This window comes from Salvelinus sp. IW2-2015, unplaced genomic scaffold (genome assembly GCF_002910315.2).
Source record: "Salvelinus sp. IW2-2015 unplaced genomic scaffold, ASM291031v2 Un_scaffold629, whole genome shotgun sequence".
NCBI classification, from domain to species: domain Eukaryota; kingdom Metazoa; phylum Chordata; class Actinopteri; order Salmoniformes; family Salmonidae; genus Salvelinus; species Salvelinus sp. IW2-2015.
The window spans coordinates 596836-622828 of record NW_019942585.1 but is presented as its reverse complement, the minus strand read 5'-3'; the positions used below and the strand labels follow the sequence as shown (position 1 = coordinate 622828).

Below are 25993 nucleotides of genomic sequence, written 5' to 3'. Positions count from 1 at the left end.
TACTTGATGTGGAATAGAATTCCATGTAGTCACGGCTCTGTGTAGTACTGTGCATTTCCCGGAGTCTGTTCTGGACTTGGGGACTGTGAAGAGACAGACCTCTTGTGGCAGTCAGCTCAGTGATTTCAACATGTCAATACCTCTCATTAACTACAATCAAGACATAACAATGTTTATTATATCAGGATAATGCATAATACATTTTGTGAGAATAAATCACCATCATTTGAAAGGTTGTCTACTTTTTACCATAATAAAAGAAAAAGAGGAATAATAATTGTCACACAAATATTTGACCACTTTGTTAACACTTTCTCTAGTAAAAATCCTGTATTATATTAAATTGCATATTATATTATTATAATATAATATTATATTATAGTTAGTTCCATAAATAAATGTATTTGAGTAACAATGTATGCATTATTGATATTTAATCATTCTCATATAATAGGGAAATATATATATTAATTAATTTAAAGTTAGCCTTCTATATGGCTAAACCTCATGAACAAATCAAACTAAAGTGTGGTGTACCGCAGGGCAGCTCTCTAGGCCCACTACTCTTTTCTATTTTTTTACCAATGACCTGCCTCTGGCATTAAACAACGCATGTGTGTACATGTATGCTGATGGTTCAACCATATACACATCAGCAACCACATCTAATAAAGTCACTGAAACCCTTAACAAAGAATGGCTGGCCAGTAATAAACTGGTCCTGAACATCTCTAAAACTAAGAGCATTTTATTTGGTACAAATCATTCCCTAAGTTCTAGACCTCAGCTGTATCTGGTAATGAATGGTGTGGCTGTTGAACAAGTTGAGGGGACTAAATGACTTGGTGTTACCTTAGATTGTAAACTGTCCTGGTCAAAACATATATATGCAATGGTTGTAAAGATGGGGATAGGTCTGTCCGTAATAGGCTCCCGAGTGTCGCAGCTGTCTAAGGTACTGTATCTCAGTGCAAGAGGCGTCTCTACAGTCCGTGGTTTGATTCCAGGCTGTATCACATCTGGACACGATTGGGAGTCCTATAGGGAGGTGCACAATTGACCCAGCATCGTCCGGGTTTGGCCGGGGTAGGCCGTCATTGTAAATAAAAAATTGTTCTTAACTGAGTTGCCTAGTTAAATAAAGGTTAAATAAAAAAATTATAATAAAGAGATGCACTGCTTTTTTTGACACCACACGACACAAAGCAAGTCCTGCAGGCTCTAGTTTGATCTTATCTTGATTATTGTCCAGTCATATGGCCAGGTGTTGCAAGGGAAGACCCAGTTAAGCTGCAGCTGGTCCAGAACAGATCGACACTTCTTGCTCTTCATTGTAATCAGAGGGCTGGGATTAATACTATGCATGCCAGTCTCTCTTGGCTAAGAGTTGAGGAAGACTGACTGTGTCACTTCTTGTTTTTATAAGAAACAATGTGTTGGAAATTCTTCTTTTTTTTGCATAGTCAACTTACACACAGCACTGACACACACTCACGGCACAACGCCTCTTCCCCATGTGACCTACTTATTGTGTGTATGTACTGTATGTGGAACTGATAGATGCGCACACATACTACATGTTAATGTTTTCAAAATGTATATAAATTGTAAAGACTAGCTGTATCCATTGACGTCGGCTAATGTGGATCCTAGTAAATCAAATCAAAAATTAAGTTGACTGCAATGAATAAGCTTTAACAATTACATGTTGATGGAATCAGTCTCTACAATACAGCCGACATGTCATTTACTTCCTCATTATTACCCATCAGATCCAAAACATGTTCATCACCATGCTCAGATTCCTGGTTTGCACCCTCTTTCAGCATTGCTACCAAAGTAGACAGTGTGCTGTCGGGGTCTAGCAATTTAACCAGGGGAACATTCACACCGCTGTCTTGAAAGAGAAGATTCTGCAAAGTCATGGCTAGCATTGAGTCAATGCCTAATGCAGTGAGAGAAGAATCGTCATTCAGCTGATCATTGTCAACACCTAGCTTTTCCCTGAGCACCGACCTGACGTATTCACTTGGTGACTTGGACACGGTAGTTTGGTCATATATTGTATCTACCCCTTTGGCTTTTGTTAGCGCCTCAGCCACCAGTGCGCCTAGACGCATTTTTAGGGCGGCATTGTGAATAAGAACATGACGCCTCAGGTTATTGAAACTGAACTTGCAGACAACCTGTTGGGGTCTGTTGAGCAGAAGGCATTGTTCTAGGCTCTCATGGATTTCTGCAACCTCCAAGACCATCATCCCCTTTGCTGACAGAAATGTTTGTAAATGGTCTTTGTTCAACAAGAGACCAAGGTTCAAAGCTCCCCAGTTGATGGACTGTCCTGCGAGTCCAACGTTTCGCCGATACTGACAGAATGTGTCCAAGAAGGAGTTGGCTGCACAATAGTTTGTTTGTGACGCATTGCCAATAAAGGCAGAAATGGAGGAATAACACACAAAGTAATCTAACTTGCAGTGTTTTGTGGCGTGGTGCAGATTCAGAGCCCCATTCAATTTGGGCTTCAGGACTTTCTCATAGAGAGATTTGTCAAGAGTTTCAATCAGCCCATCGTGCAGGACGACAGCGCTGTGGAACAACCCTCTGATTGGACAAGATGGGAAACTTTCCCCAATTGCTGTAATGGTCTTTACCACTTGTGCAGAGATTGAGACATCACACTGCAAGCTTACGACTGTGGCACCATACTGACTCTTAATGTTGCTTATCTCCTGCTGTATGTCTGGCGAGGGACTGCTTCTGGAAAGAATGACAATGTACCCACCTCCTCGATGTGCAATGAATTTCACTGTTTCAAACCCTAGTCCAGTTAGACCACCTGTAACGATGTACACAGACTTCTTCTGGAAAAGCTGGTTTGGTTTAGGCAGCAACTGAATGTCGGACAGTGCACCTTTTGAATCATCTTTACCCAGTGCCACAACAGACAGGGTCTTTGAGCTGAAGTACGACTCAGATTCCTCAACAGGCAGGAAGTCAATGCTACCGGATGACATCCTCTGAAAGGTGTTGGTTTCAAAATCTATAGACTTCTTGTTCAAATGCATTGATTTGAGCCAACGGTAAATGTGAGGCTTTTCTGCTCTGATAGATCCCTTTTCCAATATGCTAGACATCTGAACAGTCTGAATGCGAACATCATCATTTCCACAACTGAAGACATTTTGTGAAAAGGAGGATTGCCACTCATTTTCGCATACAGCAACAATGTGTCTCACACCGGAAACATTGCAAGCTTTTTCAAACTGAGATTTGTCAAATGGTGGCAAAAGGACAAATGCATCAAGCTTGTTCACATTGTGAAGCTGATCACTAAACTGAGGCAAGACAATGTTATACCATCCTGATTTGTTTGCAGTTTGGGCTAAGACCTTTGTCAAACCTGAGTTAGGAACAGATGAGATGATGCCCAACCTCCGCTGTTTGACTTTGGGTAATGCATGATGCAAGACTTCCCATGCAAGAACAAAGTAGGACACACAAGGAGCCTCTTTCAGAAATGTGAGCCTCTTTGTCTTGTAGCAAGCTGCTTCAGGAATCACAATCTTAGAAGATGCAGCAATGGGATAACATGATACTACATGGTCTCCCACTTTCAGTGTGTTCACATTTTTCCCTACAGCTGTGACAGTACCACTGAAGTCAAGAGCCAGAAGCTGGTGGTTCTGAGATGTGTGATTGTTCCAGTATATTGTCTGACCATAGTTCAGGTCAGAGACACTGACAGGACAGTAGTCTGAGGAATGAACACATATCTTACTGAGCTGAATCTCAACTGATTTCACTTGGATGTTTATATTCTCAACATCACAGGGAACAGCAGACAAGCTAGTCATTCTGTACGGATCAGCAGTCTGAAGGATGAACTGCCTAGACTTCAAAGAATGGACATTTCCCTGTGAGTTGTCACTGCTTTCAGTGGGCGTGTGCACTATGGAAGGTTTCAGAATCTGCCCATCTTTCACCACCAATTCTGGGTATTTGCTGCAGGGGAATGAGTCAAGGACCTGAGACAGAGCTCTGATGTCCTCTGTAGAGACAGAGCTGATGTCAATCAGCTGGAAGGAAAGATCTGACATTTCTGCAGCACACGATCTAGTCATGCCTGACATGACAAAGCCTGTGCTGATACGGTCCACTGTGTTCTCTGCTGACCGGTAGGTTATTGCTCTGATGGAATTTGGAAATTTCATTACCTTCAGTTCCAGGACTATTTGTCGGAACATCTCACAGCAGCTTACCATGTTCTCCAGGATAGCCTCTGTTTTGTGGGAGGTAACATTGTCGTTGCTCCACACAAACAAGATTTCTTCAAAGCTGTTCAGATTTGAGATTTGATCAAACAGCGCTTTAAATCCACGGCTCAAGAGATCATTGGCATGTGTGCAAGAGATGTATTGAGACTGTGAGCTCAAATGTTTTCGCATGGCTTCGGATACACCCGCCTGGTCAGCGAAGACCAATGCCTTGGGAGTATTAGTTGGCTTGCAGGCATCAGAGACAACACTGAAGTCATTGTAGTCATCAGAGACAACACTGAAGTCATTGTGGAAGAAGTACTCTTCAACTACACAAGATTGACTTCCAAGATACTTGAATATAACATGCTTCAGTTCAACCAACACCCGGCCTGCTTTGTCTGTGAAACAGCCAGATACTTCAAAATGGTCCACTGCAACATTTGCAGCTCTCAAATAAAGAACCATTTCAGGCTGCAAGGGTTCGTGAACAGTCAAACTGCCAATTTCTGCAGGAAAGCCAGGCCTTGCCATGAATGCATTCGCTGTTGTGACTTGAGTCATTTGTAGCAAGTAGTCTAGCACTACAGGATGAATGCAGAAGTCATGCAACTGTGGCAGGAGCTCTTCAGGGACAGACACAACAGAGATGGCTTCCATCAAGTCTTCACCATAATGGACATCTCCTCTGTTTCTGAAAACAGAACCATACTGAAACCCTCTCTTACTTAGGTAATTGTAGAAGTCGTCAGTACTCATAGTTGATGTGCATCGCTTGTAAACCGAGTCTATAGAGATGTACTGTTCCTCTGCCAACCTCCCTTGCTTGCATGATATGCTGCCTGATGCATACGTTACTGTAGGAGATTGTATCTTAAACGTTGTCTCGTTTTCAATGRGATCCAGTTTGACACTCATCTCAGGAGAATTTGGTGAAATGACAAATGGACTCTGAAAACTGACACTGAGTTGCAGTGTGTTGAGTGGCACCTTTGGTTTGGCACTGGCCATGAAGGCAGCCAAACCCAACTCAACATAGAGGGCACCAGGGACAATTGCAACATCATTGTTTCTATGGTCCTGCAGGTAAGACACTGAGGCTGAAGCCAGATCACAGCTGAAGGTTTTTCCGTCATTGCCTCTCTGAGTTAACACAGGATGACAGCCTAATGTACCTGCCTCAAAGATGACATTGTTCTTCACACAATCAAACTGATACCTTGGGAAAGGTGTTGGGGATGTCTCACAACCTCTGTAGAACTGATCCCAGTCTACCTGAACCCCCAACTCAAACAGTTTGGACACAGTATTCAGCATTGTCTCATGATCTTTATCTGGCTGCACTGAGGACAGAACTATGGTGTCATTTCCSAGAGTCTCCTGGATGTTTCTTTGTAGAGCTCTTCTCGGGCCAATCTCCACAAAGACTACYTTKTTTTTCTCTTTGGRTYKTGATCTCACTGCCTGTTCAAATGAAACTGGKTCTCGWATGTTCCTGGCCCAGTATTTGCCTGTGCTGAAGTCTGGTTGCTCTACCTCCTTTCCTGTCACTGTGGAGAACAATTCTGCCTCAACATCATTGACCTGTAAAGAGCCAATACTGTCCTCTAGTTGAGACAGGATGGGATCCATCATCTGGCTGTGGTATGCAGCAGGGACATCCAGAACACGGAGGAACAGATTCTTACTCTTGACTGAGCTGCTCAGCTTTCGATGGAGACRGTCTATAGCCTCTGCATCACCTGAGAGCGTGCAGGACTGTGGGCTGTTGAAGGCAGCCAAGGAAARCRTATTTGAGTAGGAGGGAAGGAGGTTCAAGACCTCTGATACGACCATGTTACTGACCACAAGCATTTTCCCTCCTGTGACCTTATTCTGCAGAGTACTGCGGAAGTAGATCACCTTCACTGCATCCTCAAGGGACAACAGACCAGAGCAGTGGGCAGCAGCAACCTCTCCTACAGAGTGGCCAAGAATGGCATCAGGTTTGATGCCCCAGTGCTTGAAGAGACTGGCTATGCCAACCTGAATGGCAAAGAGAAGCGGCTGGACAACATCTGGTTTTGAAAAGCCATCATCATTCGATGCACTTTCCAGTTTGTCTGTGATGGACATTCTTTGGTACCTTTGAAAAAGTGCCTCAACCTCCCTTATCTTCTCTCTGAACACTGGTTCCTGTTTTAGCAACCGCTTGCACATGCCGTGGTAGGTCACGCCATTCCCACAGAAAACAAACACTAACCTTGGATTGAGCATGGACGGGTCAGTCTTTTTGTTCAAAGCAGATTTTAGCTGGTTTCTCAGATCAATCAGTGATGATGTTGTGAATGCCCTCCTGTATTTACGTTTCAAGTGGCTTCTTCTACAGGCTGACGTATATGACAAACTCTGGAGGTCCACTGTTATGTCTGCACTTATCTGTTCAGCTGTGTCCTGTATAATCATGCTAAGGGATTTTTCTGAGGCTGCTGAGAGGACAAAATACTCATATGACCGATCAACCCTAGCTGTTTTGGTTTGAGACTTGTTGTACTGTTTGACAATGGTGTGGGCATTTGTGCCCCCAAAACCAAAATTATTGATCCCTGCAACCCGTTCAACAGAGCCTGCGTTGCCCCACTTTTCTGCTTTAGTGGGAACTTTTACATTCAAGGCTTTAGCATCTATACTGGCACTGTCCTCAGAGTAGAACAGGGAAGGGACAATGGTTTCATGTTTCATCATTAGGAGTACCTTGATTAGCCCTGCCACTCCAGCTGCAGATTCAGTGTGTCCTATGTTGCCTTTCACAGAGCCGATGAGGAGTGTCTCTGAACCTGGAGGTCTGGCTTTGGCAATGACTTTGGAGATGCTTCCTGCTTCTATGGGATCCCCCACTGGAGTTCCAGTCCCATGAGCCTCTATGTACTGGACCGATAACAGGTCAGACTCTGAATAGATTCCGCGCAGCAGCTCCTCTTGCTGGACCATGGATGGCTTGGTAATTGGAGTGACTGTGTGGCCATCTTGGTTTACAGCCGTGTTGCTTATGATGCCCCACACATGGTCACAGTCTTTCAAGGCCTGTAAAATATTTGAAATTCAACAGAATTGATATCATGTTTGATGGACCAGTGTTTGTGCCAACTTTTTTCTGCATGGAACTGTTTGGCTCCAGCCTAAATTGGTTTTGGTCAAATGTTATATGCAGATCTACAAGTAAAACATAGTCATAAAGATTAGACATAATAGCTTGTCTATTGCAGTCTAAATTAAATTGGCAATAAGGGACGATAAGCATAGTCAGCTCCAAAAGTACTGGGACAGTGACACATGTATTGTTGTTTGGCTCTGTTCTTGAAATGATACAATGACTATGAGGTTAAAGCGCASACTGTCAGATATAATTTGCAGCCATTTCCATCCATATCGGGTGAACGGTTTAGAAATTACAGCAGTTTTTTTTTACATTAATGTGGATGCTAGCATGATTACGGATAGTCCTGAATTAATTGTCAATAATGATGAATGAGAAAGAGACGCACAAATATCATACCCCCCAAAATCCTAACCTCCCCTGTTATTGTAATGGTGAGCGGTTAGCACGTCTTGGGGGATAGATATTTGAGAGTCTGAATTTCTCAATCATCAAATCAAATCAAATCAAATCCAATTTTATTAGTCACATACACATGGTTAGCAGATGTTAATGCGAGTGTWGCGAAATGCTTGTGCTTCTAGTTCCGACAATGCAGTAATAACCAACAGTAATCTAACCTAACAATTCCACAACTACTACCTTACACACACACACAAGTGTAAAGGGATAAAGAATATGTACATAAAGATATATGAATGAGTGGTGGTACAGAACGGCATGGCAGATGCAGTAGATGGCTATAGAGTACGGTATATACATATGAGATGAGTACTGTAGGGTATGTAAACATAAAGTGGCATAGTTTAAAGTGGCTAGTGGTACATGTATTACATAAAGATGGCAAGATGCAGTAGATGATATAGAGTACAGTATATACATATGAGATGGGTAATGTAGGGTATGTAAACATTGTATTAAGTGCATTGTTTAAAGTGGCTAGTGGTACATTTTTACATAATTTCCATCAATTCCCATTTTTAAAGTGGCTGGAGTTGAGTCAGTATGTTGGCAGCGGCCGCTAAATGTAGTGTGGTGCTGTTTAACAGTCTGATGGCCTTGAGATAGAAGCTGTTTTTCAGTCTCTCGGTCCCTGCTTTGATGCACCTGTACTGACCTCGCCTTCTGGATGATAGCGGGGTGAACAGGCAGTGGCTTGGGTGGTTGTTTGTCCTTGATGATCTTTATGGCCTTCCTGTGACATCGGGTTGTGTAGGTGTCCTGGAGGGCAAGTAATTTGCCCCTGGTGACGTTCTGCAGACCTCACTACCCTCTGGAGAGCCTTACGTTGTGGCGGAGCAGTTGCCGTACCAGGCGGTGATACAGCCCGACAGGATGCTCTCGATTGTGCATCTGTAGAAGTTTGTGAGTGCTTTTGGTGACAACGAATTTCTTCAGCCCCTGAGGTTGAAGAGGCGCTGCTGCGCCTTTTTCACAACGCTGTCTGTGTGGGTGGACCAATTCAGTTTGTCCGTGACGTGTACACCGAGGAACTTAAAACTTTCCACCTTCTCCACTACTGACCCGTCGATGTGGATAGGGGGGTGCTCCCTCTGCTGTTTCCTGAAGTCCACAATCATCTCCTTTGTTGTTGACGTTGAGTGTGAGGTTATTTCCTGACACCACACTCCGAGGCCCTCACCTCCTCCCTGTAGGCCGTCTCGTCGTTGTGTAATCAAGCCTACCACTTTAGTGTCATCCCAAACTGATGATTGAGTTGGAGGCGTGCATGGCCACGCAGTCGTGGGTGAACAGAGTACAGGAGAGGGCTCAGAACGCACCCTTGTGGGGCCCCAGTGTGAGGATCAGCGGGTGGAGATGTTGTTACCTACCCTCACCACCTGGGGGCGGCCCGTCAGGAAGTCCAGGACCCAGTTGCACAGGGCGGGGTCGAGACCCAGGGTCTCGAGCTTGATGACGAGTTTGGAGGGTACTATGGTGTTAAATGCGAGCTGTAATCGATGAACAGCATTCTCACATGGGTATTCCTCTTGTCCAGATGGGTTAGGCAGTGTGCAGTGTGGTTGCGATTGCGTCGTCTGTGGACCTATTGGGTCGGTAAGCAAATTGGAGTGGTCTAGGGTGTCCGGTAGGGTGGAGGTGATATGGTCCTTGACTAGTCTCTCAAAGCACTTCATGATGACGGAAGTGAGTGCTACGGGGCGGTAGTCTTTAGCTCAGTTACCTTAGCTTTCTTGGGAACAGGAACAATGGTGGCCCTCTTGAAGCATGTGGGAACAGCAGACTGGGATAAGGATTGATTGAATAGTCCGTAAACACACCAGCCAGCTGGTCTGCGCATGCTCTGAGGACGCGGCTGGGAATGCCGTCTGGGCCTGCAGCCTTGCGAGGGTTAACACGTTTAAATGTTTTACTCACCTCGGCTGCAGTGAAGGAGAGCCCGCAGGTTTTGGTAGGGGCGTGTCAGTGGCACTGTATTGTCCTCAAAGGGGCAAAAAAGTTGTTTAGCCTGTCTGGAGCAAGACATCCTGGTCCGCGACGGGGCTGGTTTTCTTTTTGTAATCCGTGATTGACTGTAGACCCTGCCACATACCTCTTGTGTCTGAGCTGTTGAATTGCGACTCGATTTTGTCTCTGTACTGAGACTTAGCCTGTTTGATTGCCTTGCGGAGAGAATAGCTACACTGTTTGTATTCGGTCATGCTTCCGGTCACCTTGCCCTGGTTAAAAGCAGTGGTTCGCGCTTTCAGTTTCACGCGAATGTTGCCGTCAATCCACGGTTTCTGGTTTGGGAATGTTTTATTCGTTGCTGTGGGTACGACATCGTCAATGCACTTCCTAATGAACTCGCTCACCGAATCAGCATATTCGTCAATATTGTTGTTGGACCGATGCGGAACATATTCCAATCCGCGTGATCGAAGCAGTCTTGAAGCGTGGATTCAGATTGGTCGGACCAGCGTTGAACAGACCTGAGCGCGGGAGCTTGTTGTTTGAGTTTCTGTTTAGTCTGGAATCAACAAAATGGAGTCGTGGTCAGCTTTTCCGAAAGGGGGGCGGGGGAGGGCCTTATAAAGCGTCGCGGAAATTAGTCTAACAATGGTCTAGTGTTTTTCAGCCCTGGTAGCACAATCGATATGCTGATAGAATTAGGGAGTTTTTTTTAGATTAGCCTTGTTAAAATCCCCAGCTACGATGAATGCAGCCTCAGGGTGTGTGGTTTCCAGTTTACAAAGAGTCAGATAAAGTTCGTTCAGGGCCATCGATGTGTCTGCTTGGGGGGAATATATACGGCTGTGATTATGATTGAAGAGAATTCCCTTGGTAGATAATGCGGTCGACATTTGATTGTGAGGAGTTCTAGATCAGGTGAACAGAATGACTTGAGTTCCTGGTGTTGTTATGATGATCACACCACTTCTCGTTAATCATAAGGCATACCCCCCGCCCCTCTTCTTACCGGAAAGATGTTTGTTTCTTGTCGGCGCGATGCATGAAGAAACCAGCTGGCTGCACCGACTCCGTTAGCGCCCTTGAGTTAGCCATGTTTCCGTGAAGCAGAGCACGTTGCAATCCCTGAGTCTCTCTGGAATGCTACCCGTGCTCGGATTTCATCAACCTTATTGTCAAGAGACTGGACATTGGCGAGTAGTATGCTAGGGAGTGGAGCGCGATGTGCCCGTCTCCGAAGCCTGACCACGAGACCGCCTCGTTTCCCTTTTCGGCGTCGCACAGGGTCGCCGGCTGGGATCAGATCCATTGTATTGGGTGGAAGCAAAACACGATCCGATTTTCGCAAATTATATTCCTGGTAGGAACGATGATGAGTTGACGTTAATCGTATATTCAGTAGTTCCTCCCGACTGTATGTAATGAAACCTAAGATTACCTGGGGTACCGATGTAAGAAATAACACGTAAAAAAACAAAATACTGCATATTTTCCAAGGAACGCGAAGCGAGGCGGCCATCTCTTTTCGGCGCCGGAAGAGAGCATGACTCATAATCATGTTAGCATCCACATTAATGTACAAGTGTTTAGAAACATATTCTATTCTTATTTACAATAAAAGAGACTCCAAAATGACAATACATTATTTACCATTAATTTCTATTGGTCACAAAATAATCTGAAACACAACCAAAACAAACAGCAAAAGCATCCAACAAGTTTGTAGAGTCACAAGCTTGATGTAATCAATATGGGACCAAATACTAAACTTTTGACTACTTTATTACACAAGTGAATGTGTGACGACCGGCTGAAATCGGTCTTATGTAGCAAAATTAGAAATTGTGTTTTCTTTTTCTTTTTTTTCTTTTTTTTTTACATTGGATTAAAGTAGAGAGATATAACATTATATATCATACACTACAGGTGAGGAACAGTGTGAAAGTAATTCTGCTTTGAAAGTTGATAAACTTGTAATTTCACTTTTGAGAAAATGGCCTTTGAATCTTTTGGTCCTACTACTGGAGAGCCCTTCTTTGTCTACACCCATTCACCATCGTTCACACCCTCTTAAGCTTTATGATACACAGATTCAAAATAGCTATTGATAACAAATGTGTACTTTGTGGTTGTGACCCAGAGACTTTTGACCATTTATTTTGGGACTGTTCTTATGTCAGAAGGTTTTGGAGTGAGTTAGATTGTATTTTAAAGTAAACTAATATTAACGTTAATTTGAAAGACTCGGATATTATGTTTAATTTTTATTTAAATGATATGGACCCTGATATAACTTTCACTGTTAATTTGTTTATTTTTCAAGTCGGCCGAGAACAAACCCATTGTTTAAGATCAATTTGAAATATTATTTTGAAATGATCAGTAAATGTAAAAACAAAAACGCAATACGTAACATGAAACCTTTTGACAAATTTAAAATGTATGTCGATATGTAATACCCCCGTTTGTTAGGTTTATGTACTCTTGTTTGTATATTTCTGTTTTTGTATTTGTTTTGTTCATAATAAATATTAAAAATAAAATCAGTCAAGCACCCAAGCTAACTTGCTAGCTACTTCCAGACACAAATGAGAGAACAGCTCACTGAACATTACTAGCTGGTTAGGCTGTTATGTTATCCAGAGCGTTGGTGACTGCAACTGTGCTGTCAGATTGTCTGTAAATCCAGAGCGCTCCGCTCTCGGAGCGTTCAGAGCGCACACTGGATGCTCTGGCCGATGAGTATGGTTGATCCAAATATTCTGACCTCACAACGGCAGTCAAGCACTCAAGCTAGCTGGCTGACTTGCTAGCTACTTGTAAACACATAATGAGAGAACACCCCACTCTGACCATTTTACTCGCTCTGGCAGAGCTGGTTAGGCTGTTTTCATGTTATCCTGAGCGTTGGTGACTGTAACTGTGCCGCTGGCAACAATTTAATTATGCCTTTTTTGCTGACATTTACTGGCACTGGCTATATTCAACGGGTGTTGAGCGTTCGTAAATTCATCAGTTATTCTGTGCTCTGGCACACTCAGACGAGTGTCTTTTGTTACGACATGTAGATAGCTAGCTAGCTAGGTAAACAATTGAATCATAATCCCAACATGACATTCCTACCCTGCATGAATCTGTAGGTAGCTAACCAACCAGGTTCAATGTTAGCTAGCTAACAATAGGCTATAACTAGTCAAGCAAACGGCTCTGAGATACGAATAATAAGATCATACACGTAATGTTAGCTAGCGAGCCAGCCAGCTAACGTTAGCTAGCTAGCTAACGTTAGCTAGCTAGCTAACAGTACACTTTAACTTGAAATGAAAAGACTATGTCAAAATTAGAAACATGTAATATCTGGAAATGTAGCTAGCTAGACTATTTTACCCGTATAGATACTGGATGGACGCATCTACTGTCGGATGCCATGGTTGCCCTTAGTTTATAGATGTAATCCGGAGACAGGTGTTTTTCTCCATCTCCTTAGCTATCATATTCGAATTCCAATGATTTCAAAACTCGGTCCTCCAGAAAGTGGAGAGCATACATGTAATGTTAGCTAGTGAGCAGGTCAGCTAACGTTAGCTAGCTAACAGTACACTTTAACTTGACATTAGGCTTATGCAGTTTTACTATGCGATACATAAAAAAAAAAAGCTGTGTTGACAGGATTACCTAGACATACTGTGACGGCCCTGAACTTTTCTGAACTGTCTGTGCTTCTCCTTCCAATAGGGTGCTTCCCCTTTAATTCCCAATTAAATAGGCAGCATCAGCTGTGCAAAGGTGGGGTTGTGGTGGAGACGTGAATGAGGATGTGTTAAACCCTCAGTTCCCGAAGCTTCTCTATTCCGTTTGTTTTGTTGCCTTTAAAAGTGTGCTTTTGTAGCCTAATAGCGAGTTTACCCAGGATCGGATCCACTCTTTGCATCCATGGACTAAACCTCTCCGTTGTTCTTCGTGGCCTTTCTCCGCTGGAGATCTGTTGGCGGATTTTATTGTCTGACTGACCGACTGACTACAACCTTTTTGTATACGGTATTTCATTTGTTTTGGGGTGATGTATACCGTGATGATTTGTAGTTAGTTGTAAGTGAGGACGTATTAGTATTTGATATGCTTTATAGTTGTGTGGTAAAATAATTGTTATATTGATTGTATGATTAATACTGGGTTTACGCTACACTTGAATGAACGGACAAACATTGCGTGACAAAGGTCACTTGAGTTCCCTGAACTCCTTTACCGGTCTGGACTCTTTTAGGCCRGAGGTACAGGACATTTCTGGAGGAACCAGAACTCATTGTGTTATATTATTATTATGTGTGTAATCATTTATGTTGGTAATACAACCCACGCAAAAGAATACAGTTGTTTTTGAAGTTCTTTCCAATGTTTTAAGGGTTTATGAAAAGTGTATTTCCATCCTGACTTTTACATAAGTCCTTTGTATTGGTGTAGACTTGACGGACCAGATGGGACTCATTCCCTCCCAAACCAAAAGGAGAAACCAATGTTTTCTCTGGTAGGCACAACCTACCTGGCACCCCTATAAATAATAACCTCAAGTCAAAACCGTTACAATACTGACCAGCTCAAATAGACAGAAGCGGGCTATATGGCAGACCAATCCAAACTCATCTCTCGGCATGTCCAGCCCACTCATTATCTCAGCCAATCATGGCTAATGGGAAGGTTGCTGACTTTTTCCATGGCTAAACCAACTAGGCTCATCATTTAACAATTGTATTCGTATTTACAGATGGATTACAAGTTTGTTATTAAGGCACATGAAAGTTCACATGTTCCAGAAGGTATTTCTGCCCTAAAAATACATTTTGATTAAAAAGAAAATTCTGTTCAAACAGCTCTCCTGTGAAGTAGTGACCCGCGACATACGCCTTGTTTCCTGAAATGGGTCACATTTGTCCCAAAACGTTTGGTCCCAAAAAATGGGGGGGGGGGGACAATGTACAAAAAGGGATTTCTAAACGGTTCACCTGATATGGATGAAAACATCCTCAAATGAAAGCTGACAATCTGCACTTTAACCTAATAATCATTATATCATTTCAAATCCAACGTGCTGGAGGACCCAGCCAAAACAACAACAATTGTGTCACTGTCCCAATACCTTTTGGAGCTCACTGTATATGTCACATATTGAGCATATACTCTAGAAGTGCTTTGACAAAATGAAAGCTTGAGAGTTCATTCAATTCATCAAATACTCCCAGACACAGTTTTATGGCCTGACTGGCTAAATGTTTGAATATGTTTGAATATGTTTGAATATGTTTGAATATGTTTAAAAATGTTTGAAAATGTTTGCATATGTTTACACTGTACTGCAACGAGTGCAAATGGAAGAAATCATAAGCGCTCACTTGTTTCAGTGGCTTCAGTAGAAGAATCCCACAACCCTCTCCTCTGCCATAGCCATCTGCTCTGCTGGAGAACGGTTTGCTGGTGCCTTCAGGTGAAATCATCTTAGCCTTGCTGAGAGCGACAAAGACTTGTGGCTCTATGATACAGCTTACACCGCCACAGAGAGCCATCTCACAGTCACCTGGTAGGACAAATAAGTTTTAATATAATTGCAGGTGGCACTCAAACAGCACCTGCTCATGTAGCTGAAAACGGATTAATAGTCAAACATACAGTAGGATTTTATTTTTTGCTTGATCTTTTTAGAAAATGCCCTCGGTGCACAATTGACAGGCWGAGAGTGGCTACATTCACTCTACGTTACATATTAAAACAAGCAACAACCATCCTCCATTAAAAAAAAAAAATAGAAATGACTGTGAAATGTTTCTATACAGTACAGTGTCTTTTACTTATACTCATCCATGCTAGCCAAGCAATTTTCTTACTCACAATTAGATAAAGATATGTACCTTGTTTTATGGCTTGACAAGCAAAGTGCAGTGCCACAAGAGATGAGGAACAGGCACTGTCTATGGCAACTGATGGACCAGTGAGGTTGAAGGTGTAGGATATCCGGTTGGCCGCAATACTCATCGATTTACCAGTGCCAGTCCAATGGTTGATCAAGCAGGGATTGCGTTTGGCTGTTGTGAGATTGTAGTCGCTGTTCATCAGTCCTATAATTAAAAGTGATATTAGTAACAGTCATATGGTGTCACCACTAAATAATAATAAAAAAGTCAAATTACCAAGGTAAATTACCAAGGTATACCAGTTCCATTTAAGGACCACAAAAATGACAGCCGTGCCATACTGGTTGCACGATAGTTGGGAAGAGATGATTGATGTGCCGATTCCATGGCACAGGGTTTATGAACTGATACAAACAGGAGTGGACTCAAAACGTAGAGTTTTTCAATTTAAATTATTATAAAAAGTGCATTTTGTCACGTTCCTGACCTTATTTCCTTTGTTTAGTCTTTGTTTAGTTGGTCAGGACGTGAGCTCGGTGGGTGTAGTCTATATTATGTGTTTCGTTGTTTAGGTTTGTCTAATTGGCCTGATGTGGTTCTCAATCAGAGGCAGGTGTTTTACGTTGTCTCTGATTGGGAACCATATTAAGGTAGCCTGTTTGCACTGTTGGTTTGTGGGTGATTGTTTTCTGTCTTTGTGTTCTGCACCAGATAGGACTGTTTTCGGTTTTCACATGTATTGTTTTGTAGCTTGTAGTGTTCACGTTATTATTCTTTATTAAACATGTTGAACACTAGCCGCGCTGGGTTTTGGTCCTCTCCTTCATCCCAGGAAGAAAGCCGTTACACATTTGGAAAGTTTTCGGAGTTTGTTACATTACAGTCTTATTCTAAAATTGATTAAATTGTTTTTTCCCCTCATCAATCTACATACAATACCCCATAATGACAAAGCAAAAATAGATTTTTTGACTTTTCCGCAAATCTATTACAAAAAAAAATCAAATATTCCATCTACAGTTGAAGTTGGAAGTTTACATACACCTTAGCCAAATACATTTAAACTCAGTTTTTCATAATTCCTGACATTTAATCCTAGTAAAAATGCCCTGTTTTAGGTCAGTAAGGATCACCACTTAATTTTAAGAATGTGAAATGTCAGAATAATAGTAGAGAGAATGATTTAGTTCAGCTTTTATTTCTATCATCACATTCCCAGTGGGGAAAGTTTACATACACCCAATTAGTATTTGGGAGCATTGCCTTAAAATTGTTTAACTTGGGTCAAACGTTTCGGGTAGCCTTTCACAAGCTTCCCACAATAAGTTGGGTGAATTTTGGCCAATTCTTCCTGACAGAGATGGTGTAACTGAGTCAGGTTTGTAGGCCTCCTTGCTCGCACACGTTTTTTCAGTTCTTCCCACAAATATTCTATTGGATTGAGGTCAGGGCTTTGTGACGGCCTCTCCATTACCTTGACTTTGTTGTCCTTAAGCCATTTTGACACAACTTTGGAAGTATGCTTGGGGTCATTGTCCGTTTGGAAGACCCATTTGCGACCAAGCTTTAACTTCCTGACTGATGTCTTGAGATGTTACTTCAATATATCCACATAATTTTCCTGCCTCATGATGCCATCTATTTTGTGAAGTGTACCAGTCCCTCCTGCAGCAAGGCACCCCCACAACATTATGCTGCCACCCCCGTGCTTCACCTAAGTGTATGTAAACTTCCGGCTTCAACTGTACATACAGTAAGTATTCTGATTTTTACTCAGTACTTTGTTGAAGCATCTTTGGCAGCGATTACAGCCTCGAGTCTTATTAGGTATGATGCAACAGGCTTGGCACACCTGTATTTGGGGAGTTTCTCCCATTCTTCTCTGCAGATCCTCTCAAGCTCTGTCAGGTTGAAAATAGCTGCACAGCTACGTTCAGGTGCCTCCAGAGATATTAGATCGGGTTCAAGTCCGGGCTCTGGCTGGGCCACTGAAGGACTTATCCRGAAGCCACTCCTGCATTGTCTTGGCAGGGTGCTTAGGATCGTTGTCCTGTTGGAAGGTGAACCTTCACCCCGGTCTGAGGGTTACATTACATTAAGGATCTCTCTGTACTTTGCTCCGTTCTGCTTTCCCTCAATCCTGACTTGTCTCCCAGTCCCTGCCGCTGAAAAACATTCCCACAGCATGATGCTGCCACCACCATGCTTCACCATAGGGATGGTGCCAGGTTTCCTCCAGACGTGACACTTGGCTTTCAGGCCAAAAAGTTAATTATTGGTTTCATCATTGTTGTGTCATGTACCTTTTACAGAAGAGTGGCTTCCGGCTGGCCACTCTACCATAAAGGCCTGATTACAATAAGGTTGTAACGTAACAACGTGGAAAAAGGGAAGGGGTTCTGAATACTTTCCAAATGCACCCCCGTGCAGGTTTACATTAAGGACACGGTACATTAAGGACACAAATGGGAGATACAACCATCCCAGCTCTGCAGATTTTGCTGCGAAGAGACAGAATCTTTAGATAATTTGTTTTGTTACTGCCTATATGTAGCTTGTTTTTGATTTCAGGTTCAGGAATGGCTGAAAAATCACAACATTTACTTAAAGCTATCTTTGCAAATAACACAGCTGGGTGACTTGAAAGGCCATGGTCAGTCGATCAATAATATTTTAGTACTTTTAGTAAAGGAGTTCATCTTTAAATTTAGAATCTGTGGAAACGATATGACAATAGAAAGGTCCAGAACTTTTGTACATTTTACATTAATGTAAATATATAGAGAGATAACTAATGTAAAATGTATCGTGTCCGTAAAATGTATATAGTATGTATAAGCTGGAAGTAGAAGCCTCAGTATTGTTGTACATTACTTTACTCCAATTAGGGGAGGGGAGGTAGTGTTATGGGACAATAATAAAGGTAAAATATATTTTTTAAAGATATGGGGGATTGGAAATGATGCAAAAAACTACATTGATAGAACCACAATCTGCAATATACAGTATATATATACATACATTAAGAAGCAACACAAATGTAACCAGTGCAGAGGCATTTGGTGTGCCATTAGCATTATACAGTACCAGTCAAAAGTTTGGACCCACCTACTGTACTCATTCAAGGGTTTTTCTTTATTTTTACTATTTTCTACATTGTAGAATATTATTGAAGACTGTGAACTGTGAAATAACAGATATGGAATCATGTAGTAACCGAAAAAGGGTTAAACAAATCTAAATATATTTTATATTTGAGATTCTTCAAAGTAGCCACCCTTTGTCTTGATAACAGCTTTGCACAGTCTTGGCATTCTACAATGTTGAAAATAGTAAAAATAAAGAACTGAATGAGTAGCTATGCCCAAACTTTTGACTGGTACTGTAGGTATATAAAAACTTTTACCTAGGTATACTCCAGTCCTTGTTCCGCTGGCTTTCTCTATTTGCAATCCAGCATTCTCTAGAGCCCTGTAGGTGCAGTGCAGTAAGACCTTCTGCTGAGGGTCCATGTGGTCGGCCTCGGCATCGGTGACACCAAACAACCTCAGGTCTAGCTCATTGAAACTAAGAATAAAAATATTAACCGCTAAGCAAGAGTGTAAAATATTGGATACAACTAAAGCAATCTGAAGCTGGGAATTCAGGGGCAAGAGCATTTGTTGATCAACTGTACATTACCAACAATATCATTCTACAATACAGTATAGTACCTTTGGTTATATAAATTAAGAGTTTCATTCCAAAATGTGATATACTGTACATATAATATTAACGCAACCCGCACCAATTTTAAATATTTTACTGAGTTACAGTTCATATAAGGAAATCAGTCAATTGAAATAAATAAATTAGGCCCTAATCTATGGATTTCACATGACTGGGAAGGGGCGTGGGTCTGGGCCGGTTTACTCTTCAATTTCATCAGCTGTCCGAGTGGCTGGTCTCAGACCAGTCCCACAGGTGAAGAAGCCTGATGTGGAGGTCTTGGTCTGGCGTGGTCTGCGATTTTGAGGCTCGTTGGACGTACTGCCAAATTCTCTAAAATTACGTTGGAAGCGGCTTACGGTAGAGAAATGAACATTAAATGATCTGTCAACTGCTCTGGGGGACATTCACTCAGTCAGCATGCAAATTGTATGCTCCCTCAGAACTTGAGACATCTGTGGCATTGAGACATCCGTGGCAACATTTCTGGGATCTTTTATTTCAGCTCATGAAACATGGGACCAACACTTTACACTTTTCATTTATATTTTTGTTTAAAGTGTACATTTTCATTAATGTTGGTAAATTGACCTGAATTAAAAATACATCTTGTAAAAAAGATAAAGATATATATATTTTATCTGACCATGACAAAAAAAGACAGACATGATTTTGTTTGACATACTGTATATTGCAAGGTCATTTTATTTGAGAGAGACAAATAATCATGTTTTGTGGCAAAACGCTATATATCCCCTCCAAACAATAGAACTCAATTTTTTTTTTAAGTATCCGAATGGGTTTTAAAATGTTACATGTAATTAAGTATCGATACATAAATAAATATCAAAATAGTACATTTGTTGAAACTATATGTGCAAATATCACATAACTGATTTATTGTATCCAGAGGGTGAACAGGGTGTTTGTTTTTTTCCCCTAAATCAAGGGCAGCTTTTCTTGTTTGATTATATACACTTTAGGGAAGGATTTAAGGAATAATAACACCATTGAAAGTCTGTCACATTATTTTGCCGGTCAAGGATGGATTGATTCTTATTGTCAGAGGGACACATTCAGTCTTCTGTTTGGAGCCAGTTAAGTAGCCTATTATTGATTCCCATTGCTGTTTCTTGGCACTCTCCTTTTCATGAGCTTGTTAAGAAAGTTTCCTCTTTCGGTCAACAGGAACAGATATCACAGGCTTCAATGAAAATGTGGAAGGGATCCATAATCAAAAGGTCCACAACACTCTAGAGCTCATCGCACGAACAGCTGAGAGTGACAGCTGTCTATCACCGCATCTGGCTGACTAAGCCAGGGGTCYGTCTTCATTAAAATTCACGCAGGCTCTTCTGAATAGTTTATGTTGTGATGTGTCTGTTACGTGAACTCTGTGAAGCATTTATTTGGGCTGCATTCTGAGGTGCAGTTAATTGCCGATTTCTGAGGCTGGTAACTCTAATGAACTTATCCTCTGCAGCAGAGGTAACTCTGGGTCTTTCTTTCCTGTGGCGGTCCTCATGAGAGCCAGTTTCATCATAGTGCATGATGGTTTTTGAGACTGCACTTGAAGAAACTTTCAAAGTTCTTGAAATGTGTATTTGTTTAACACTTTTTTTTGGTTACTACATGATTCCAAATGTGTTATTTCAAAGTTTTGATTTCTTCACTATTATTCTACAATTAAGAAAATAGTCAAAATAAAGAAAAACCCTGGAGGTGTGTCCACACTTTTGACTGGTACTGTATAACTGAAAGGATTTGCTAAATGGCTTATGTTCATGTCAGTAGCAAAAACCATATGGAACGTTCTATCCACTTGGACAGTGGGTTTGAGATAGAATGTTGCCGCCTGACCGCCTGTGGGGAAAACAACCCATGGTTACAACCTGGTGCTACCTGGTGCAAAATATTAATTTTCACAAAGTCTGGTGCCTCAGTTTGTATGATGGCAATTTGCATATACTCCAGAATGTTATGAAGAGTGATCAGATGAATTGCAATTAATTGCAAAGTCCCTCTTTGCCATGCAAATGAACTGAATCCCCCAAAACATTTTCACTGCATTTCAGCCCTGCCACAAAAGGACCAGCTGACATCATGTCAGTGATTCTCTCGTTAACACAGGTGTGAGTGTTGACGAGGACATGGCTGGAGATCACTCTGTCATGATGATTTGAGTTTGAATAACCAACTGGTGCTTGGAGAGTGGTGCTTGGAATCATTGTTCTTCCTCTGTCGATCATGGTTATCTGCAAGGAAATGCATGCCGTCATCATTGATTTGCACAAAAGGGCTTCACAGGCAAGGATATTGCTGCCAGTAAGATTGCACCTAAAATCAACCATTTATCGGATCATCAAGAACTTCAAGGAGAGTGGTTACATTTATGTGAAGAAGGCTTCAGGGTGCCCAAGAAAGTCCAGCAAGCGCCAGGACCGTCTCCTAAAGTTGACTCAGCTGCGGGATCGGGGCGCCACCAGTACAGAGCTTGCTCAGGAATGGCAGCAGGCAGGTGTGAGTGCATCTGCACGCACAGTGAGGCAAAGACTTTTGGAGGATGGCCTGGTGTCAAGAAGGGCAGCAAAGAAGCCACTTCTCTCCAGGAAAAACATCAGGGACAGACTGATATTCTGCAAAAGGTACAGGGATTAGACTGCTGAGGACTGGGGTAAAGTAATTTTCTCTGATGAATCCCCTTTCCGATTGTTTGGGGCATCCGTAAAAAAGCTTGTCCGGAGAAGACAAGGTGAGCGCTACCATCAGTCCTGTGTCATGCCAACAGTAAAGCATCCTGAGACCATTCATGTGTGGGGTTGCTTCTCAGCCAAGGGAGTGGGCTCACTCACAATTTTGCCTAAGAACACAGCCATGAATAAAGAATGTCACCAACACATCCTCCGAGAGCAACTTCTCCCAACCATCCAGGAACAGTTTGGTGACGAACAATGCCTTTTCCAGCATGATGGAGAACCTTGCCATAAGGCAAAAGTGACTCGGGGAAAAAAACATCGATATTTTGGGTCCATGGCCAGGAAACTCCCCAGAGTTAATCCCATTGAGAACTTGTGGTCAATCCTCAAGAGGCGGGTGGACAAACAAAAACCCACAAATTCTGACAAACTCCAAGCATTGATTATGCAAGAATGGGCTGTCATCAGTCAGGATGTGGCCCAGAAGTTAATTGACAGCATGCCAGGGCGGATTGCAGAGGTCTTGAAAAAGAAGGGTAACACTGCAAATATTGACTCTTTGCATCAACTTCATGTAATTGTCAATAAAAGCCTGACACTTATGAAATGCTTGTAATTATACTTCAGTATTCCATAGTAACATCTGACAAAAATATCTAAAGACACTGAAGCAGCAAACTTTGTGAAAATGTATATTTGTGTCATTCTCAAAACCTTTGGCCACGACTGTAGATTGATGTGGGTATAACGCTCGTCCTCCTCCTCGTCTGAGGATGAGCAAGGATCGGACCAATATGCAGCGTGGTATGTATCCATAGTATATTTATTTGTGAAAGACGAACACGAAGAACACTTGACAAAATACAAAATAACAAAACGACGTGAACAGACCTGTACTTGAGAACATAAAACAAGAACGAACGAACGAACGAAACAGTCCCGTGTGGCACAAACACTGACACAGGAARAATCACCCACAAACAAACAGTGAGAACAGCCTACCTTAATATGGTTTTCAATCAGAGGAAACATAAAACACCTGCCCCTAATTGAGAACCATATCAGGCTAATTGAATGAACCCAACATAGAAACACATAACATAGAATGCCCACCCAGCTCACGTCCTGACCAACTAAACAAAGATTWAAAAAAAMGAAATAATGTCAGGAACGTGACAGTGGGGGGAGAAAAACAATTTAATGCAGTTTAGATTAAGGCTGTAATGTAACAAAATGTGGAAAAAGTCAAGGGGTCTGAATGCTTTTCCGAATACACTGTACAGTATAGACAATTGGGCCAATTTTATTTTTTACTTGAATTTTGTTTAAAATCTAGATATTCAGTTACATAGCATTTGTTTTTAATATTCCCCATATATTTATTGGTGTGCTAACATGGCTGCCATAGAATGTTGTAGTGACAATGCATAATAATGCAAAAACTTCAATGTCCCAACTCTTTAAACACATGGCTTAGGATAGAGCACGTTTTGGTAATGACACAAGTGTATCAGATATCTAGTTTAGCAAAAAAATTATTAAATAGGTCAATGTTTTAAAAGTATGCGAACAGCCATAATTAATACAGAAAGCAGACATTCACTTCAGATGAAAAAAAGATAGTGTTTTGGAATCAAACCCTTCAAATGATTAATTGAGTAACAGTAGCAGTGGTAAATAAAAGAAATGGTCAGTGAATCTTCGTACTCACCCATCTATGAGAGCAGCTTTGATAGTGTGAGACTTRCCAGGTTTTCTGTTGTCAGCATCATACCAGTAAGTACTGTTGAACCTCTCATCAGGGATTGGAACTGKACAGTTCTTCCCTTCCAGAAGAACCTTCCAGAAACTGTCAAGCCCCTCACCTGGAATTGAATATTGGTTGTATCAGAATAGGAAAATTAATCTAAATTGTTTCAACATTAAGTAATCAACATATTAGTTTTACATCAAAGCATTATTTTTCATACCAATAGTTATGTTTTTAACAAAATGTAGCTTGTCTGTAAATAAAKCATTGCTTTAAAAGCATATTTGGATCAGATATTTAGATCATACCTAAGTTCGTAGATGTTTCATAATAGTTGTCGCGGTTTAATAACCTCTGTAGTCTGAGGTTTTACATTGCTGGCATTGTAATGATTTAATGAATCAACATGAATTGAGCAGCTTCTTATGGTTCTATAAGAGGTAAAAACATTCCATGATTGCATATAGTAATAACCAGMGATTTGCCTGGTGATTCTAGACCTTTCTTTACTCATACATCTGTACAGTAGTTATTTTGCTTTCCAGTKATCTCAAACTGCTTTAAAGCGAGTGAAAAGATATACTGAAATGAATTACAAATTCTTAAGAGAACTAGCTACATCACAAATAGATAAACTGTCAAACCTCCAGGGAAGCTGCATCCYATGCCAACAACTGCAATGGCTCSCTCTTCCTCCTTCATCCTGGCTCCCTCTTCCTCCTCCATCCTGGCTGTCTGTGACACACACCAGCTGGACACTGAAATGCATGCACTTATTTCTAAACCTCTAGTATAAACTAAACTCAGATAGAAGGTGCTCAATTTGCCTCCAGTTTCTTTGGTTCATTAGCAGTAGTAGTAGCAGTAGTAGTAGTAGTAGTAGTAGTAGTAGTAGTAGTAGTAGTAGTAGTAGTAGTAGTAGTAGGTTGGTCTTTGAAGGATAGCTCAGAGCGCCTTCTCTTTTCTATCCAATTTCTCTTGCTTGGATTGGTCACCGTTTTGGGGCAGGAGTGAAGTGGGCAGGGCATTTGGTGTAAGAATTTGGGGTAAGAAAAGTCATTGGGAATATGAAAGATAATAAAAGAGATGCATAAAGGGTTTTAATAATGCTAATATGTGAGAACAATTTGTTTTGTTGTGAAGAAATATTTAATTTTGTCGTAATAATAAGTTTGGGAGCAACATGTAAAAATCGTTGTCAAAATCTGTACTCAAGTCGATTATAAAACCCTCAATGCAATGTTCTCTCTCTGGGCAGGCTGGATAACAAGTGGGAAACTCTGAAAATACTACTTGTAAACTGGGAGCAACGAGTTGTGTACGTTTACGGGCTTTGAACTCGTTAAGAATGCCGATTAGCTAATGGCAAAGAAGCTGCGTCAACCATAAACGTACAGCTATCATGCTCGCAAACAAAGTTTAGTTTTCAAAAACAATATTYATACGTTGTTTTTCATAAATAATGTTTTGTTGTTGCATATAAATGACGAAAATGCTTTTATCAAGGTAATTTCCTTAATATGTGATATCAGAGTACAGCACGTGGGAGAAGTCAGAGCTCAGAGATGATAGACTAGTTTCCCCACTAGTAATTACAAGTTGGGGGGTGTTCAAGTGGATTTTCCGTCGTATTCTGGTATATACCAATTTATGAGATGATATGAACGCAGCACAATTCCAACTGGGGAATCTCAGACTTCCGTGCGTTCAAGCTGTCAACTCTGAAAAACATGGACACCCGCAAAAAACGGTTGTTTGTTTGGCTTCTAGCAGAGCGTCCAAAATACCTGGGAACTCATGTATAAACTAAATATCACAAAATACCTGGGAACTCATGTATAAACTAAATATCACAAAATACCTGGGAACTCATGTATAAACTAAATATCACAAAATACCTGGGACTCATGTATACTAAATATCACAAAATACCTGGGAACTATGTATAAACTAAATATCACAAAATACCTGGGAACCCATGTATAAACTAAATATGCACAAAATACCTGGGAACCCATGTATAAACTAAATATCACAAAATACCTGGGAACCCATGTATAAACTAAATATCACAAAATACCTGGGAACTCATGTATAAAGTAAATATCACAAAATACCTGGGAACCCATGTA

General features: G+C 41.4%; 1 protein-coding gene across 1 annotated transcript; it reads right to left on the bottom strand.

Annotated features, from left to right (window-relative positions):
* Positions 1-394: 394 nt before the first annotated feature.
* On the bottom strand, positions 395-24697 carry LOC112068635 (phthioceranic/hydroxyphthioceranic acid synthase-like). Its single transcript, XM_024135815.2, has 6 exons — positions 24506-24697; positions 23823-23976; positions 19114-19274; positions 15705-15911; positions 15192-15373; positions 395-7319 (listed from the first exon to the last, which is right to left on the bottom strand). The coding sequence occupies exons 1-6, from the start codon at positions 24585-24587 to the stop codon at positions 1725-1727; spliced, it is 6381 nt and encodes a 2126-aa protein (XP_023991583.1). The 5' UTR covers positions 24588-24697; the 3' UTR covers positions 395-1724.
* Positions 24698-25993: the final 1296 nt, after the last annotated feature.